General features: G+C 40.8%; 1 protein-coding gene and 1 long non-coding RNA gene across 2 annotated transcripts in view; both read left to right on the top strand.

Moving 5' to 3' along the window:
- LOC118162004 (band 4.1-like protein 4B) overlaps positions 1 to 18,543 on the top strand; it is a 66,599-nt gene that overhangs the window by 14,513 nt on the left and 33,543 nt on the right. The window contains exons 4-5 of the mRNA XM_035317877.1: positions 634 to 708; positions 7,741 to 7,808. Coding sequence (XP_035173768.1) covers positions 634 to 708; positions 7,741 to 7,808 — 143 coding nt within the window. The remainder of the gene's footprint in view (positions 1 to 633; positions 709 to 7,740; positions 7,809 to 18,543) is intronic.
- LOC118162007 lies at positions 15,205 to 18,295 on the top strand. The gene is made up of 2 exons (XR_004748253.1): positions 15,205 to 17,286; positions 17,448 to 18,295. It is a non-coding gene; the product is annotated as an uncharacterized LOC118162007 (long non-coding RNA).

Below are 18,543 nucleotides of genomic sequence, written 5' to 3'. Positions count from 1 at the left end.
TTAGGTGTCAAAGTGTGAAAAAAATATTGGTGCACTGTAGGATCAGACCCAAAATTACCAAACTGTTGCTTGAAATATTTGTACTAGCTCTCTCTTCTAAGCAGTGGGAATATTTTTAATACCATATGCTACTAACATCAGGATGTGACAAGATTATAAAGGCATCTCCTCCGTGTAGTAGAAGAAAATGTTCCTTGTTAATACTGAGAATGGGGTAAATGTTTGTGAATGGAAAATAAAAACAGAGGCAGGAAATTTTATGTAGTTTTCTTTCTTTTTGGCAACTAGACACCAACACAAGCGAGAGCCTTAGAAACAAATGATTCCAATACTCATGATCTCAAATATAAAAACGGGGGAAATTGTGCAATACATTTGAAAATACATACTGCAAGATGGTCTTTGCAGTGCCTCATTTCAGAATTATGGTGAAGAGCTGTTTATCACATTCCTAGGGGGCAATGCACCATCTCCCATGGCAATAGTGCTGACTTAGAGACTGAAAATTTGTAAGTTTATGGTGCCAATCACTGAGCCCTGCATGTGGTTCAGAGTTATGGAGCAGCAGGAAACTAACAGGAGTGAGTTTGTTTATTTGGTGAAGATGGAAATATTTATGTGCTGTTCTGCTAGCTGGAGAATCAAACTACAGCGTGCATGGGGATGCTTGGAACCGAATCCAGGAGCACACTGCTGCAGACACCACAGGTGAGAAACGTGAGGAACCCACACGTGACTGTGGGAATCTGCCATTCACACGGGGCATGCCATGCTGTAGGTATCTGTAGGTCTGGAGCAAACCAGCAGCATTTCGCAACACACCCTTCAAACTGCCACGGGGGTCTGCCACCTTCCAGCTGACAGTCTGCATAGCACAGTTCCCACATAATTAAGCTCCAGGGGAGCACTAAACACTGCAAAGCGCCTGACATTTTTAGTTTTTTTTTTTTTTTTCATACTTCTTTTTTTTTTCATTTATTCCAGACTTCATTTGAGAGCAAGTGGTATAAGGCAGCGATGAGGAGCTGCCAGAATACAAAAGACCAGCTCTCCCTGGCATTTAAAACCCCTTTGCAGCTTGCATGAGTCAGTGCTGATATACTGTGGTTGATCAGATGACTTGTTAGTATCACAAAGAGTCCCTTTTGCCAAACGGTTAATGGTCCAACTGATGGGCAAAAGACACCAGCAGGTTTTAGTTGCTATTTATACCCACTTGGGCTCTGGGCAAATCCTAATTATCCTTGGAATTAAGCACAGGCTCTTGAACAAATGTACAACTATCTCAGCAGGGCTTTTTCTTTTGTCAGGGAATGTGTGTTGTGTTTTAGTTGTTCGTCTTCTGCAAGTGGTGTTTGTATTCTCCGCCTGTTACCCAGGCTTTCCGAAATCCTTGTGTTGGTGCAAGTCTAGCAGGTTATCATCATGAAGGACTTGAGATTCCGTTTCTCACAGACGTCTACAGCAGCTGATTTTTGCGTGCCTTGCATCCTTCTCTGCAGACAAGGAAGGCCAAGCTCATTTTTAAGACACATTTTTGCAGTGCAGTTGTGGAAGACAAAAACAAAGGTGACATTGCCCCTTTCCCTACTGAGCTGTTCCTCACTGAGCACTGTGGGTTGCTTGTTAAGAGAAAACTGGTGGGAAAAGGTATTTTGGATATGTGGAGTTATGTACAAAGAGCATGCAGAATTCTACTCCTCTCTGCGCAACAAGAGGTTCCTGGCTTACTGCTCAGAGCAGTACTGACCGCAGGAGTTGGACTCTAGGCTTCCGTCCCAGCTTTTGCTCAGGTTGTTTGCTCTTCATTTTCTCTGGGATTTCCTCCTCCTGTTCTCACGCACAGCACTATCGGTCAATGCCCTACATCTCCGCTCCAGCTTTATCAGCCCCTAGGGAAACTCTTGGCCAAGGTGGGGTATCCTTGGGTTCAGCCAGGTTTGGGTTCTTCAGCAATTAATTCCCCTGCCTTGATTCTCAGTCAAGAAAGGGACATTTACACTGAACAAAGGGACGGTCACTCCTCTGGCCCCTTTCACACACTACCTTTCTTCATAAGCTTATACACATGTAAATTTTTAGGTCAGCATTGATAGCCATCTCTCTTTTTCCTCCCTGTCCTAGAAACAGGTACAGACTGATGATAATGTAGTTTTGCCTTACGTTTTGCAAATACGTGGAGAAGTGCAGGTTGCTTGTGCTGTCTCAGGTTGCCTCATCCAGAAAATGTCTCAGGACGTGTGTGGGTACAGGTGTCATCCTGCAGCCTGTACGCTCCACGTAGATGCAGGCCTTGGCTACAAATGTAAATGAGACCATGACCTATGCATTATTTACAGCAGAAAGGGTGCATAAGTGAGGTGACTCACAGTGCTAGTCTTCCCTGGCTACATTTTTGATGATTCTTTTCCGTCTTCATTGTGCTTTGCCCTTTAAGGAAAGATTTAAGTGTAAGACCTTGTCAGCGTGAAAGTCTGGGTGTGTTTGCCCTGTGCTCCTAGAAAAAAATCACTATATAAGCTGAGTCTTTGGAGCTTTATTCACGTAAGGGGATCTGGATTCAAGCCCTAATCAGGTCATGAATGAAAATAGAGTAGGTAATGGGGAGGCACTTGAGGATTGATAATCTTAGGCAATCTTTCTTATAATAGGACTTAAACAAATTCTTCTGGATTCCCAGAGATGGGATTCTCAGCTTTCACTAGATGTTGACTTAAGTACGTCGAAACCATCAGCTTTTCCAACATTTTAACCTCTTTCCATCACGAATTAGATCTTGTTTGCTTCCCTCTCCTTCCTCCCTCCCTCCGTTCATCCTTATTCACGGCACAAAGCAGCCCCACAATTTGTCAGTCTCCGTGTGGAGATCAGGGCCGGGATTATGTGCTTGCAGCAGGTCACAGCTGAGGTGTTCACGCTGTGGGGGAAGCTTGTGCAGCTCCTGATGTACGCGATGCCTCGCCGAAACCCTTGCTGTTAGTCACCCACGTGGATGAGCAATAAATGCTCCGGCAGATTTCAGGCTAAGTAAAGAGAAGCAATTGCGCTGGGACTCTCGGCTCAAACAACAGCCAGTGTAAATCATGTTGCTTATAATCCTTCAGAACAATGGAATTTAAAAATGGCTCGGCTTCACATTCCCTGCCTTCAGTCCCTGAAGGGAAACAGGTTTGCTCAGCTTTAAAAGCAAGGCTATAGAAAAGAAAAGGTGTCAGAGGTATAAAAATACAAGTTTTTGAATGCTTGTGGGCCAGGATGATCAATATATGATACATGGAAGCTCACTGTGTGTCAGTCAAGATACGTCAAAGACAGAGAAGGAGCTGAGGAAAGGATGCTGCAGCTTTGTTGAGGAGGGCAGGGAGGGTTTAAATAAACAGAATGTCGGAAATAGGGAAATCTTTAATTTATTTCCTGGTATACTGGAGGCAAGTGCGGCAGCGGTGTCACAAGACTGTGACAACACGTTGATATGTGGGTTACGTCTTCTCGCTGGCACGTCTGTAAGTGCCAGTACGTGATCAGACGAGTGCTGTTAATTGTGATGATGTGCTGGAACCCTGCCATAGCCTAGGTGATGTGTGGTGCTAGGCGCTGCTCAGGGGAAAAGAAACAAAAACAGTGGTCCATTCCCAAGAGACCTAAACATTATGTTTTTCTGCCTGAAATGATTCATTTGACATATTAAATCACCAAGGTAGGTTTACCTTGGCAGGATGTTTTTCCCAATGATGGGTTGCTTAGCCTGTATTATCTAATGAGATCAGCCAACAATCAGCGTGGTTGACAAATGACAAAAATGTTGATAAAGAGCTGAAAAACCTGTTAGGCATCAGGTCTGCTTAGCATCATTGCACAGCTAGAAAGGGCCAACAAGGTGAAATGTTTCCAGACCTCTGCACTGAGACCATTGCTTCTTTACTTTTGAAGATCTCCAAATGTGAAAGCTGTGTTGTTCCTCCTTCCTTTCTGTAGCTGAGAACTTTGTGAAATTGCTAAGTAAGAGACATCGTGTTTTTCATAAGAGCCTTTCAGCCTCTTTCTTTCTTGGACAAGAACCTGACCCTCACCCTTGGCTGCAGTGATCAGTTTCTTCATTAAGTCTTTTTCGTTGATTCAAATTATTCCTGTTGTGGATTAGATGAGAGCTGCAGCGATTCCCCTTGTGGGGGAGGAGGGACACACAGTGTGCTAGCTCCCCAGGACGCTTGGTTGAACTTTGAAGACTGGAACCTGTGTTGTGCAGTGCCTTGTTGGAGGCTCACCAGCCCGAAGTCCCAGCCAGAATTAATTTGTCTGTGCAGAAGCACCTGGAAGGCTGCAGCCAAAGTTTGGTCTTTCCTGTGTTGTCCTAGTCTGCATATGCCCAGTGCAACCAAATCCCATTTTGAGGTCCTGTTGCCCATCTTCTTGGGGCTAGCTCTTTCTTCACAAGAAAATAGAAGGAGTTACTCTTCACTAGGTAAAGCCAGCCACTGGGCTTATGAATTCATACATAAAATTGTTCCTGTGGGACAAAAGCATTCCCTCTCCTGCTGGAAAGCTCAGCAGCGTCCAAAGTGGTGTCACTGGAATGTCCCTTAGCCTCTCTAAGGCTCCAAAGGATCCAGCTGCCGGGACAGCATCAGAGCTGCTAAGTGCTCAGCAGTCAATTGAAAAGGGCCAGCCTGGCAGCCTGTATTTAGATTGCTTAGACAGCTGTGAGCACCATTTGGTGTTACTTAAATGTTTTTATCCTCTTTTTGTCTTTTGTTGAAATTAATGTTTCTTAGCAGTCACCTATGAAGAGAGCCCATACAATGATGTTTCTGTCTGTGCATGTTTCTTGTCTCTAGATTGAGAAAGTAATGTTCTACCTTTGTTTCTAGTGCTACCAAGAAAGTTTATGGCATATTAAATTTGAACCTTTTTTTTTTTTTTTTCCCCTCTGGGCCTAGTGCAGATAAGAGAGGAGAAAAGGAGAATGATATTTAGTGGATGGATTGCATGGCTCAACACTTAATTTCGTTTGCCTTGCAATCTGGCAGCCAGAAGAGCCAGCTTGTATCTCTTTGGGTAATTATCAAATTAATCTGATTCTGTGTAAATGATGTTTGCAGCTCTGCCATGCTCCACATGCCCTGCAACCTCTTCCTCTCAGAGCATCAGCCTCTGGGAGAATCTGCCTTGGCTAGGGGAGTCTGAGCAGCTCCATGGAACTGCCTCTGTCCTTTAACACATCTCAGTGCTGGGCTTTCTGTGGGTGATGGAAACCCACCAGGTACTCATGGTGGAGTAGCACAGTGCTGTAGAAATCCAAATCCTGTCCCTAGGACATGAACTCAGAGCATCTAGGCACATTATTGTGAGTGTGTGCATGTGTTGTGTACATGTGTAACTCTTGTTTTACATTATGGGCCACATCTTTTCAGTATGGTGGAGGATGTCTTTGCATGGTCGTTGAGTGTTATTTGCTGAATGAGGGGGAAAGCCCTCAGTTTATAGTACTTATTTGTAGGTACATCAGTCTGTTCTGTTCTCTAAAGCATGAGTAATAATGGAGAAAAGTAATACAAAGGAAGTTACTCAGGATGCAGGCCATGCCGTTGAGGAGTATACCACTTCTTGAGAAGCAGGATTAACCTTCTAATGCAGACAAGTCAAAAGAGAATGATAATGTAGTCACAGAACTGAAAAGAAACCAAGGGCCGGTTATTAGGGAATAATACAATGAAGCCCTCTCAACTGGCTAATGAGATCTCATGGTGTTTAAGTAGGTGGAATTTTAATCATTCCGTTCTTAGTTGCAGCCTCTGCATTGTATCTTCCATCCCCATGTTCGCTTTTCTGTTGTTGTGTTCAAGTGCATCTTAAAATGCAGCTCAATTAATTTGGTGAAAATTGGAATAAAGTAAAAATTAGGGTTTTAAAAGATAGCCAATTTGATGCATAATAAGCATCTAGTTTGTCAGGCTTAACAATAAAATGTTGCTAAGACATCAGTGTGAGAGAAGACATTGTGTATTAAGTTTCTGACAGCTGGATCCATGTTTACAGCTTTCAGAAACCCAACAGTTTTATAAAAAGCATTCTAATTTCTCCAGAACAAAGAAAAATTACTTAAGTGCTAGTGCTCATCTATGCCAACAAAGAGTGATTTTCAATGCTTTCTCTCAATTCCTTAAAAAAAAAAAAAACATCTTCTTTCTTTTCAAGAGAGCACTAGATTGTGACTAAATATTAGTCTAGACAGAGCTACTAGGAGGCCAGTAGGAAACAGAAGAAGTAAAATCTAGAACTGAGCTAAATTTCTTACAATTACAAATTTCTTAAAATTAAAAAATCACACTCCTGGTCCTGAAATTATTCATGACATGATGCTAATTCATGTTAGATTCCTGTAAATCATGGAGATTAAATCCAAATACGTAAGAGTACTGTGCTTGGATAGAGTTTCCCCAGTACCTATCACGGGTCCTGTTCTCCTTTCTGGAGACAGACCTGCTGACGATATTGATGACAATTTCAGTATTAATATACAAGAACTCTAACAGGGAGGGTTAAGAGGGACTTAAGTCAAAATACTCCCCAGCCCATCACCTCAGGTACTTGCCTGAGCTGTAGGTGTCCCAGGAGTAAATTCACTTTCTGCCAGGCTCCCTGTGGCCCCCGTTTAATTGCCCATACAGTTAATTGTGTGTACTAACTTGCACTGCCTGTGCCCACCATGGCTGATGCTCTGGTAAATAACGGCCTGTGAAGTGGCAATGGGGGTTTGTGCGCCCTGGCACAAGGGGGTAATGAACCTAAAAATATCACAACTTGAGTGATTTTTTGAAGAGGATGAGACTGACACGTTTAATGCAATTTGATCTCAACCAGTGTCCTCAAATTATTTTGGTTCAGATGTTGAAAGCTGAAGAATGACTCTGTTGTAGGCCTATATCAGCTACATCTATCCATTTAGCAGAATGGAAATGTCAGAGCCTGCCAAGTCCATTACTGATTTGGAGAGCTTCAGCCAGTATTTTCTGTAGAAGGGTGCAGTATTGCTCTGACACAGGCATTTACACATGGACTGTGGAAACCTGCATCTCAGTTGAAGAGTTTAATCTAACAACACCTGCCTGAATTGGGTGTTTCCTTGGTAATCAAGTAATTTTCATGTAAGTCATTCTGCAATACTAGTATTTTCTACTCTATAGACAAATGGTATGGGAGAGACGGGACTCTGTAATTTAGCAGGGAGTAGCAGTGGGTGAGATTTTCTGTGAACTGCATGTGCAGTGTGATTATATCTAGGAGATCCCATTTTTTTCAATACATTTTTCAAAGACTGAATGAAAAGCTGTTAGAGTTGGCATGATTTTGATTAGACTACATAAATATTTTTCTTACTCCAATTAAAAGAAAAACTCAAATATCAGCATGTTTGCCCAGGTTTTTTATTATTTCTGCTCAGATGCCTTCTGGGGGAAACACAATAACAGTATTCCTTTGCTTCTTCTCCTTTATCCCAGTCCAAGCTCTTCCCATCATTGTTGCTCTCTATACATTGTACATTGTAGCTTATCACAGTGAATCTCAGCAGTGGGAGATGATAAAAAATAATAATAATCCGTGCTTTTAAAATCTGGGCAGAGTGGGCATTTGGACGTTGTAGTTTCATGGGGAACTTACAGGAATATTTTAAAATAAACATATATATATAATCCTAAGTGTATGGATGTTGTACTAAACTCTGGCTCCTTCTTTTAACAGGCTGTGAAAGAAGAGACCTCTTTTGTAAATCCCAGTAAGACCTCCAGCCTGCAGGACCCTAATGTAAGGTCTGTTGCTTCTTGTCCGTAGGGAAAACATCAAATAAATACATTATATAGTGAGCCATTTTCCAAACGTTATCTCAAACACGTGTTAAAAGTCCATTTATTCATCCCCAAGCTGCTGTGTAAAGTTTGTAAGTTCACCAAGCAATGACCTGAGGAGAAGGTGTCTGTCAGAAGGGGGCTTATTTTACACACATGTAGCAGCTGTAGTTGAAGAATTAATAAAAGCTCAACTCTAAAAATCAGGATGAGTGTATATTCTTAAACAATTGATAAGAGCAAGGTAAAAATAAAATAAAACAAACAAAAAAAATCAGGTCTAGTGATAAACTTAGAAAAGCTTGGAAGATAAACCAATTTTAATAACTTTTGGATCAGGAAAGTGTTAGATGTCCAAAATGGAATATCCTCATGTTTGTTTGTCTTTCTCACTTCTGCAAGTGTTCTACATAGGAAGAAAGCATTTGGTATACAGCCTTTAGCAAAGTGTCTAATTTGTATTTCATACCAGGCAGGGGTGACTACTTTGGATTGTACTTGTATTCTGTTCATAGTGGATATCAGTCTTCCTTTCTTTTTGGATGGAAGGGGCTTATTAACTGTATTTAAATAATATTTAAATAGCACGGTATGGTGTCTTTCAGCAAGTAATCAGAGCGGAGGTTACAGCATAGGTATTTGGAAATTGCCTGCCTCTAAATGTATGGTAGTGCCATTGCTTTGGACATCTTTAGTGTCAGAAATACCAGTCTGAAAGAAGGGCCTGGAAAGAAAACAAACAAAAAACAAACAAACAAACAAACAAACAAAAAATGGATTTAAAGCATGGCAATATCACTGTTGATCAGCTAATGATGCTAGTGCACTCTATATATGTTTATGTGTATATAGTATATATAACAGAGCACTAGTCATCTCATTTTTTTAAGTTATAACTTTAAGTCATGACTCTTACAACTAAAAGAAGACATTTGAGCATCTTATAGAAAAGGCTGGATGAAAAGGGTAGTGAATTAAGTTTGAGAAATTAAGTTATTTTGAACTCCAAAAGAAACATTTATAATTGTGAAATGTGCCAACTTTTTTTTTTTTTTTTTTTTTTTAATTTTGTACCCTTCCTAGAAGGTAATAAATCAGCAACTCTTCCAAAAACATTTCATTGAAAATTCCTTTATGAACAACTGGGGCTAGCAGAGATCTCACGACATCTTGCAGCGCTTTAACTTCAGACCTGGCAGGCACTGATTTTCCCATTTGTTAGTCCAAGGGGCTGGAAAGTCTACTTGATATTTAATATCTCCAATTCTCCTCCTGTGCCCTTGCCATTTTTGTATCTGTACACAACTTTCTTAGGGCCAGTGATAAAATTCTTCATGTATGTTATGCAGTGACCTGTTTCTTTGTCTAATAGAAATGTGTGTCATGCAATGTCTTTGCCATTACACCCTTTGTTGAATTACTGTCACTTCCAGAAGCAGACTGGGAGGACCTGGTTTGCAAACCCCAGTGAGCTTTGGAAGATGGCTAAAGTCTTGTTTTCCTTACTGACCTTTGCTGACCTTCTGTATAACATCTGTAGAAAAATATTTCCATTTCATATTTGGTAATAGACTGATAGATGCTGAGTTGTAAGCGAGTTGTGTGCTGTGTGAGGTGAAGTACTATTCAGCATGAGTAAGGTTGGCAACCTGGCTGCAAAGCTCATTTTACTCTTTTCTATTGCATACAACCAAGCTTATGAGCTCATAAAAAACACTGGAGGTCTCAGTATGCAGCAGTCTGGTGTAGTCATGTCTAATATTTATTTTTATCTAGTTTATGTCAAGCATTGTTTCTTCTACAATCAGTTGTGCCAAATGAAATTGTATTATTTTATTGCTTTGTGCCTGTGTTCTGGAGGTGCAAATATACAAGTAATCAATGCTCAGGAACAGACCCATTTTAACAGCCTGCATTCAGATCTTGGGTAATAATGCAAAGTAAATGTAGTGTCTAACCAATTCTCTTTCTCCTTCAGTGGCACCTCATTCTGCAGGGACATATGCATGGCTGCAGCCAGCCAGCATGTGACCTGTTTGCCACAAACATCCTATATGTAACCTCTATTCCGAGGACCTGGATAGACACAAATGAGCCTTTGCTCTGCTAGGAGTTGCATGTGAGTAGAGTCAAGGGTTGGTTAATACTGGTCAGACAAGTCACCTGGGAGTTTTTCTCTGCCTCAGTCGAGAAATATACAAGTACCCCATGTAAAGCAGTCCTCCACGTGGAATATGATTATTTTTATTCCTGCAAGTACCCAGGCAGACATTCCTGTGGATGTCTGTGCCAGTAGACAACACCTGTGCGAACGTCTGAGGAAATGTGTTGCCAGTGGAAAGCAGTTACTGCCATTGCTATTTAACAATATTCCTCTTTTTTGGCAAGAGATTTATAGCAGGGCCAGTGACTTCCTCTATTTCATTTCTGATGACTGTACAATACACTAGCTAAATGCTCTGTTTTTTCCAAACCCAAGACCTTGCAACATTTGTTCAGGCTAGCTAGTAAGCAAACATGCAGTTTTGATCATTAACTGAAGCTTGAATTCTTCATGCAAATAGGGAAATAGAAGGCGAGGAAGAAGGGCAGTAGTGCTTGTTTGATTAAAAAACTGTGCTCTCTTTGCTACCACCGTGTCTGCTCATCCATTGCCAGTCTGAAGATTACACTTCTAATGATTTAGCTGCTTAGATATGGCCTGCAATCCCCCTGAGCAATTATTTTAGCATCTGCCATGGCAAACTCAATTTGTCTAACAATTGCTATAGCTTTTTGTAGAATTAGTTCTGGTTCAGCTAGCAATTACTCATATATATGTGGTATAGCCATTTTTGCTACAAGCAGGGTCATTTTATTGGGCAAGGCCTCAGAAAGGTGTAAAATGTTGTGCTTATGCAAAGTTGTCATGCATCTGTTGGTTAATTCACCTGTGTTCTGCATCTGTTGGCAAACTGCAGATCCTTATATACCTAAGTCATTATATATGGGGGAAAAAAACAGCTGCTGATGCTGAAATTGCACTAGTTACTCTGCTTTCACGAGGACAAGGCTTATGAAATTTGCTGTGTTATTAGGTTCACAGGATGGAAGTACAACGTTTGTCTCCTGATCTTCATGTTAACACCTAACCTGTAGACATCAGATTAAGCTGCAGGAGGATGATGGGCCAGTAGGAGAGTACAGTCCCCTCTCCTCCTGGCTCCTGGAGAGCAGTGTCGCCTGTCTGTATAGCTCTCCCTCCTCTGGACAGGATGTTGTGTTTTTTTTGTTTTGTTTTTTTTTTCTTCCAAAACTGTTTCAGTGAGGGAAAAGCTAGTGACCAAGTCAACCCAGTAAGTGCTGCAGTGTCCTAGCTGATGCTTTCCTTACTCTGTGGTTAAGGCTGATAGAGCACACTATGAACTGAGACATAGTCATGCATCCCCCTTGCTGACTCTGCTGTTTTGCTGATAACCCCTAGCAAAGCAGCAGATCTGGACAGTGGCACTAAGGGAAATTATGCTGTTATTCAGCTGGATCCATCCGGGCTGCACATGGCACAGCTTTCAACTGAACAAAGTCAAATGAGAGAGAGCAACAGTGGGAGGGGAATTTCAAAAGTGAGTTAAGTAGGAGAGAGCCCCATATTATCTTGATAAGACACAGAAATCCTGCCACGAAGAGTTAGAGGCGTCCTTATTACAGGTCTGTTGCAACAGACTTGAAAGTGCATGTTTTCATCAACACCCAAGTAATACGTACAGAGAAGTTCAGCCCACCTATAGCTGGGGCATAAGCAATTTGGGCAAGGCAGAGCATGATGTTGGATTATGGAAGAAAAAATACCTGGGAAAATGTGTTATACATTTGTGAGTGCTTGTTTGTTTTTTATATTGCCTATATCAAATTAAGAAGAAATACATCTAGTTTGCAGTTAGCACTTCGCATAGTGAGGAATGCTTTGTCAAGGCATGTAGCAAAAATGTGCTTATGAGAATCCTGGTCTAGTCTGGAATTAGCATTTTTGCAGTGATTTTTATAGTACTACTTTTGGGATGTCTTGTACCTAGAGTGCTAAGTACACTCTCATTTTACTCTGTCAAAGCTGGAGCAGATTTGATGAGAGATTGCAAAATAACACCCCCACCCCAAGTTCTTTGGCAACATCTACTTCATCTGTAGTTTTACTACAGGAAGTAGTAAAACTCCATCAGTATGGTTGAGAAGGAGCTACGGTAGCTCAGAGTCTCTGTAGATAATGAATTTTGTGTGCTCTCAGAAGTTCAGCTATTCGAAAAAGTCATAGAGAGAGCAGCACTCTTTGGGAAGGGGCTAGTCTGCCACTCCCATGGCAAAGGGAGGCAGTGATCATGTCAGTCCCTTTTATGCACCACCAAGAGGAATTTGTCCTTCATGAGAGCTAGAAAAGCCTTTTGAACAGAACATACTCTTTTTAGTGTTCATAGAGGAGGATCTGTCTTGGTGCTGGTTGGGCCAGAAGAGATTTTGAGCAAGTAATAGAGGTATTGCCTCATCTCTTGGAAACTTCCTTACGCCCAGACATCTAACTCGGTGTCCAGGTGGAAGTGTCAAGGGAGAGGTGCTCAGCGAGAATTCCATGATTAGATATCTAATGTAATTCAGGTCAGAGATTACTGTGTGTTCTTATGCATATTTTTGGTAAAGGCTCTCATCACCTGCCTCCAATTGGGATTTTTTATTCAATTATTTTAGCCTTGAGAGATCTGGGTTCAGGCTGTCTGCCAGAACATTTGCTATAGTGAAGGAAGTATAAAATATTGTAGGAAATATGAAAATGAAAACTGTAGTCACCCAGTTGATTATCATCTCTGGTCACACTCTCCTCTTCATCAGAGGCCTGTCCCATCTCATGGGCAGTGATGCAGAGGTTTCTTGCCAGCAGCATATCAAGTGAATGTGGATCACATAGTCACCTCTTCACCTCTTTATAAGCCTCACCCACTTCTTAGTAAAGGGATGGGCTGCTAGCGAGATAACTTCCTGAACTTTCTCTCCAGAAATATCACACTTAATTGCCAGCCTGCTTCATCTGTTAAATGTAATAAGTACATGGCTAACCACAGAACCCCATCGAAAAAATTCCTTTCATTATTCCTCTCCTTGCTCTATGCTTTGCCAGACAGAAGCTCCATCTGTACAACTTCCCCAGTATCTATAAATGAACATCTCCTGAAAACTCTTTTAAGTATCTATTTTCTCTCTGGCTATGACCACCTAGGTATGTCTATAGTGTGTGTATATGCGTGCATGTGCACGCAGGTTCATATACACAGAGTCTGGCTACATTCAACATACACGTCTACATATTTCTTATTTTGTGCTCTTTTTCAACTATAGCTGAATATAATTCCTGGTATTAATTCAGCTACACTTGTTTCAGGAATTTCAGTGTGTGAAGAATTAAACTAAATTTGAATAAGTGCTAGGGATTGCTCATACTTTGAAATATGACCAAATGGTGGCTATCATCATGCATAGCCTGTTTGCCAGGCCAAGCTTTCATCTTGGGACAAGTCAGACAGTGAAGGTGTTAGCAAAAATGCTTTAAGTTGAGCAAAACTTGGTAAGCAACTGAAGTCAAATATGTAAAACATGAATTATCTGGAGAGGTTTTGCTGATAATGTACTTTCTTCTTTGTGGTCACTTGGAGCTTAGGAAAGTTTAGGTATGTTACATATCTGATTCTGGTGGTCTGGCAGAAGGTCTTCAAGCACTGGTATTTGTAAACAACACCTTCTTCATCATCTGCTAAATGGTAGTCTTCAGTCTGTGAGCAGCTGTTTACTGTTACACACATGACTGTCCAGATAGTTAAAGATGTACTCTTTTGAGGTTAGCTTTTGAAAAATGAAATAACAATAATTGACATTTTTTCTGAGAAATTTTAGTTATCGTAGAATTATGGAACTGGTGATTGGAGAGGATGTCTGGAGGTCATCGAATCTAGGCTCCTGCCTAGTGTGACCAACATTAGATCTGGTCTGCCATGGTTTTGTATTGCTGAATTTTGAAAGCCTCCAAAGACAGAGATTGTACAGCCTCTCATACAAAATCCTGATCATACGTGTAAATGCAAGTTCCTTTATTTCCGAGGTAGGTGCTCGGTTGTTGTCAGCAAAGAGCCCTCTTCCACTGAAACCCTCAAATTGTCTGATGAATTACTACAGTTCTTGTCACTGCTGTGCCAAGCACTTGCTGCTGTGCTCCATGTGGTACATTTATGGACTGTAATGTTTATTTTCCCTCGTAACATGCTTTTGGATTGTTGCCAGCTCTGGCATGCTTTACATCCCACATGGTTCAGGATTTGTCTGTGGATTTCTTTCTGTTTAGACCAACTGCTGCATCACCCTTTGTTGATCCTTGTTATCCAAATTATCTCATCTTTCATAGGATTGCAAATAGAAATATTCTTCTTATGTGGGAGTAGGTATAAGCACCAGCTGGTGTTTTGTGCATTCATTTATTCTAATTTTCTTTGTAAATCTTTCCATCCAAAACCAAATTATGCTGTTACATTAAGACTAATTACATTAGGAGCTGCTCAACGTGTAACATAAAATTAAATGTTATCTCACAGCTTGATGATGCTGCACACCAGAAAGAAGGGTGGAAAATATTAAATTATATCAAGTTGTACGAGGAGAAGTAAAATCACAGGAACTCTTCTGAGCACCCAGTGCAGAGCAAGCTTTGCTCATACAAATTGTCAGAATGATATTTCCCTGCCGTGGCACATGCATCTGATGTACACTAGGCTTTGAGTTTGGCTGCCTTTCAGAGTGGTTTGCCTTTGTCCTGCATTTTTTCTTACTGAAGAGATTATATTTCTTATATATAACTTCCATGTATCATCAGGGAGGAATGTCATGTAAAATATTTGGGGCATTCTTGGATTTTTCCCCTTCCTTTCTCACCTGCAGAGTGAAATTGTCTGTATTAACAGTTAAATTATCATCTCTTGGTATCAAAATTAACACCCTGCTGAAGTTCACAGTGCAGTGTGAATTTGAACCATATTTTTTTTGGAGAACTTTGTCTCTCTCTGTACATGCTGTCAGAATATGACAATATGAGCGAGGTACCAAGTGTACAGATGTTTCCATGATCTGTACACATTTTCAGTCTGAAGCTAGCATCTCAGTATCTCTCCATATTCATAGACTTCCAGTGAATGTCAGGGTAGCATATAAGTGTGTATACAGGGAGTTTGATCTAGTTTATCCAAAAAAAAATGAATTCTATACACTGACTTCTTCTGCCAGAGAAACTGACTTAGGACCCTTTTGAATCGTAACTCAAGAAAACTTTTTTTTTTTTTTTTTTTTTTAAAGGAAAATCTTTCATTTTTTGTAAGTAAAACTAAGGTTCTGGAGCAGCAGTATTATAAGATAGTGTTCTCAGAGAAATGGAATTTGTTGTACATCTGTTTATTGACTGCTCAAAACTTCAAGACCTACAAACTGGATTTTATTTAGGAATTTTATTTAGGAATCTCAATTGATAGAGAAGGCTGTGGCCCACAAAGCTCTCTTGGGCACTGTACCTAACAGCAGTTCTTACAAAAACTGCTGACTGACTCCAGGTCTTTAAATCCAGGGCTGTGGATAGTTTCTAAGTAGATAGTTTATAAGCCTCACAGAGTTGAAGTTCTAGCAGCAGCTGTAGTAAGAGATGTCTGTGTTGGCATTTAGAAGTAGAAAATAGGCAAGTCACCTGAGCGATTATGGACAGTTTGTGTCCTCAGGTGAAAGAACTCATTTCCCTGGACAAATAGACATATGAAAGAATGGTTAGGCAGGTCAAAATTGAAGCTGATCAAAAATTATGTGCTTGGTTTTCCCTGACTTGAACTTCAGTGAATCCAATCAAGTTTTGTTTTCTTAGAATCAGATGGATTTAATTCTATGAGGCAGAGTCTAAAAAAAAATAATAATAATAAAAATAATTCCCCAAGTGAGAAATTTCAACCAGCTTTACCAAAACCAAAGTGAATAGTTAAACATGCATCAGCCTGACCTCACCCCAGTGGAAGCATTGATGGGTCAGCCACTGTGGCTTTTTACAAGACATGACAAGGAACCTCACCCAGAAATTTCTGCATCAAATTCATAACTTCAAGCTGAACTGTTGCATACCCTTTACATACCAGTCTGTATTAAAGATTGCAGATAGGACACTCAGGTATGTACTTTGACTTCGTTGCCAGTATTAAAACCCTCTGCAACCTGTTGCCTGAAGTCAGATGCAGATGAATTGTTTAATTTTATCCTTAATATCAGAACTACAGAGAAAGGAGAAACAATCAGACCTTCCAGATGAGGCTAAATTGATGAAATACCCCAGTCAAGGTACATTTCTCTGGCAGTGCCATTAACCTGTGCCTAGGCTCTTTTGCAACCACAATGTTTCTAATGTCTGCCATGATCGCTATATGGAGAGGTAGGATTTGTAGCTTATTTGAGCTTAGCTTCTGGGTGTTGACCCAGAACCTAGGTGTTTTGCTCCTGAGCTGGGGAAAAGAACAGCTTCTTTATCATCATTTATTCATCTGTTGGTCCACAGGAGCATCACAATTTCATCTAGACTGCAGATACATTTTCATTACAAGGAAAAGGGAGGGGAGGGAATTTTGTCTCTTAAAAGAAACAGCTCAAATGAAGAGGGTAAGGAAAGCCCACAGGATGTTTTTGGATTAGTCTGCTTCTCTGTAGCAAGGAGCTTTGCAGTATTTCTGCAAAGTATATACAATCCCAGATTGAAAAAAAAAAAAAAAAAAACCCACCAACAACAAAAAAACCACCTTTATTCAGAAAGTTTGATGCTGACAACAGCTTTCAAGTGTCCAAATAATCTTCTTGAGGGCTGACCTGTCTTCTGAGGAAAGCTTGCCTGTCAGAGTGAAAGAACACATATTATTGTTTCTTAACTTCAGGTGGACATAACTTTGGAAAAGAAGCAAAAGAATGAAACAGAGCACAGACTAAGAAAAGATTTGTGTGCTTAGGTGTGCTTGTTTAGCCTGTTAGGCTATGTCTTCGATACACAAGAGAACGCATCTGTCAAGCGTTTTTCCTCTTCTTTCCTTTACCCATCATTTTTCTTCTCAAGATTTCACTACCATATTACACTCAAAGGAATCTTTGAAGCCAAAAATGAGCCAGTATTTTATTTTCCCAGTAAGTTAGCACCTGAAGGTAAGTCCACCTTCATGCAGGTGGTTGTATCCTTGTAAATCATGGACCTTTTAGCCTCTACCTCTTGGCTGGAGACTGGGAGCATGGAGGGAGAGAGATTTATTCCAGATGGCAAAGAACAGACAAACAGAAGTTCTTGTAGCAGAACATGGAAAGCAAAGAGGAATAAAACCTGTTAAAGACAAATACAGAAAGCGGGCTCCCCCAGCAGACTTTGGTGGTTTTAAAATCCAGAACCGGATCCTCCCAGGAAATAAGTTTATTTTTTATTTTTTTATTTTTTTATATTTTTTTTCCCTTTCAGTTTGTTAGGGGCATGACAGTTTGCTCCCACACAGCCCCTTTCCTACACCTCAGATGGGTATGGAGGTCTGCCCCGAGCCAGCTTGGCAGGGAATGAGGAAGGGACATCAGGCTGTGGAAGCCGTGGTGCCCCCCAGGTCCCTTTGTCTGAGCACCTACATCAGGTCCCCAATGAAGATCCAGATTAGACCAGTGGACCTCTGGTTCCTTGAAATGTTTCTCTGGTTCCTTGAAATGTACGTCCTTTTGGAAGCAATTTTGGTTTCAGTAACCCTGTTGACTGCTACCTTGAGAACAAAATTTCTCAGCAGCTCTGTTTTGGCAATCTCTCTTTAGGACTTGTTCCTGTGCAGGCTCGTGACACAAGTTGGTTCGGGAAGGCGTGCAGTGCTGGCTGCTCTGCAGGAGTGTGCTGGGGCTCCCCGGGCAGAGGCAGTTTCTCGTGACCTACCACCACATGCTGACATTCATGGCTGTTATTTTCATTCTCACCGGGAAGTGACAGATTTTTATGCGAGGTGCCAAGTCGTTAAGTAACTCTGTCTTAGTTCAGTGCCTTCCTTTTCATGCTGTAGTGATTAGATACTGTTAGAGGAGAAAAGGTTTCATACGAATTGAAGACATTGAAACTGAACCTTATAAAGGAACTGTAATACACTGCACTTTTTCTATTTTTTTTTTTCACTGGGTCCTCCCAAACCTCCACCATTTCAGGTTTTGTTCAAGCCCACATAATTTGCTACGTATCGGACCAAACAGTACAAATGGTCCTATCTGCACATAATGACTCTATTTAAATAGCCAAAATAACTGCAAGGTTTCTCATCAAGAAGCCCATCTTTTCATATATTCTGGCTGTAGTATTCAAAAGACAACAATAGAAGTCATTCTGCTTTATAGATGCTTCTTTTTCAGGAATATAAGAGGTATGGTTTTTAAGAGTGTATGTGGTATTAAAAGCCTGACATTTTTAAAAACAGATCATCCTCTGAGTTGAATCTGAGCTCTTCTTGCATCTGGTGGCTGAAGTGAGGGCAGCAACAGCTTGGAATATGCTCAGACTGAGGAATAGTGTTTGGGGGGAGCATACAATGGAGATGAAACAGGAGCTGTCAGGTTTTTTTTTTTTTGGCTGGTGCAGAGAAGGCTACACTAGCAAGGTTTTAATGAGGAC

This window comes from Oxyura jamaicensis, chromosome 2 (assembly GCF_011077185.1).
Source record: "Oxyura jamaicensis isolate SHBP4307 breed ruddy duck chromosome 2, BPBGC_Ojam_1.0, whole genome shotgun sequence".
NCBI lineage: Eukaryota > Metazoa > Chordata > Aves > Anseriformes > Anatidae > Oxyura > Oxyura jamaicensis.
This window is presented reverse-complemented; position numbering and strand designations above follow the sequence as displayed.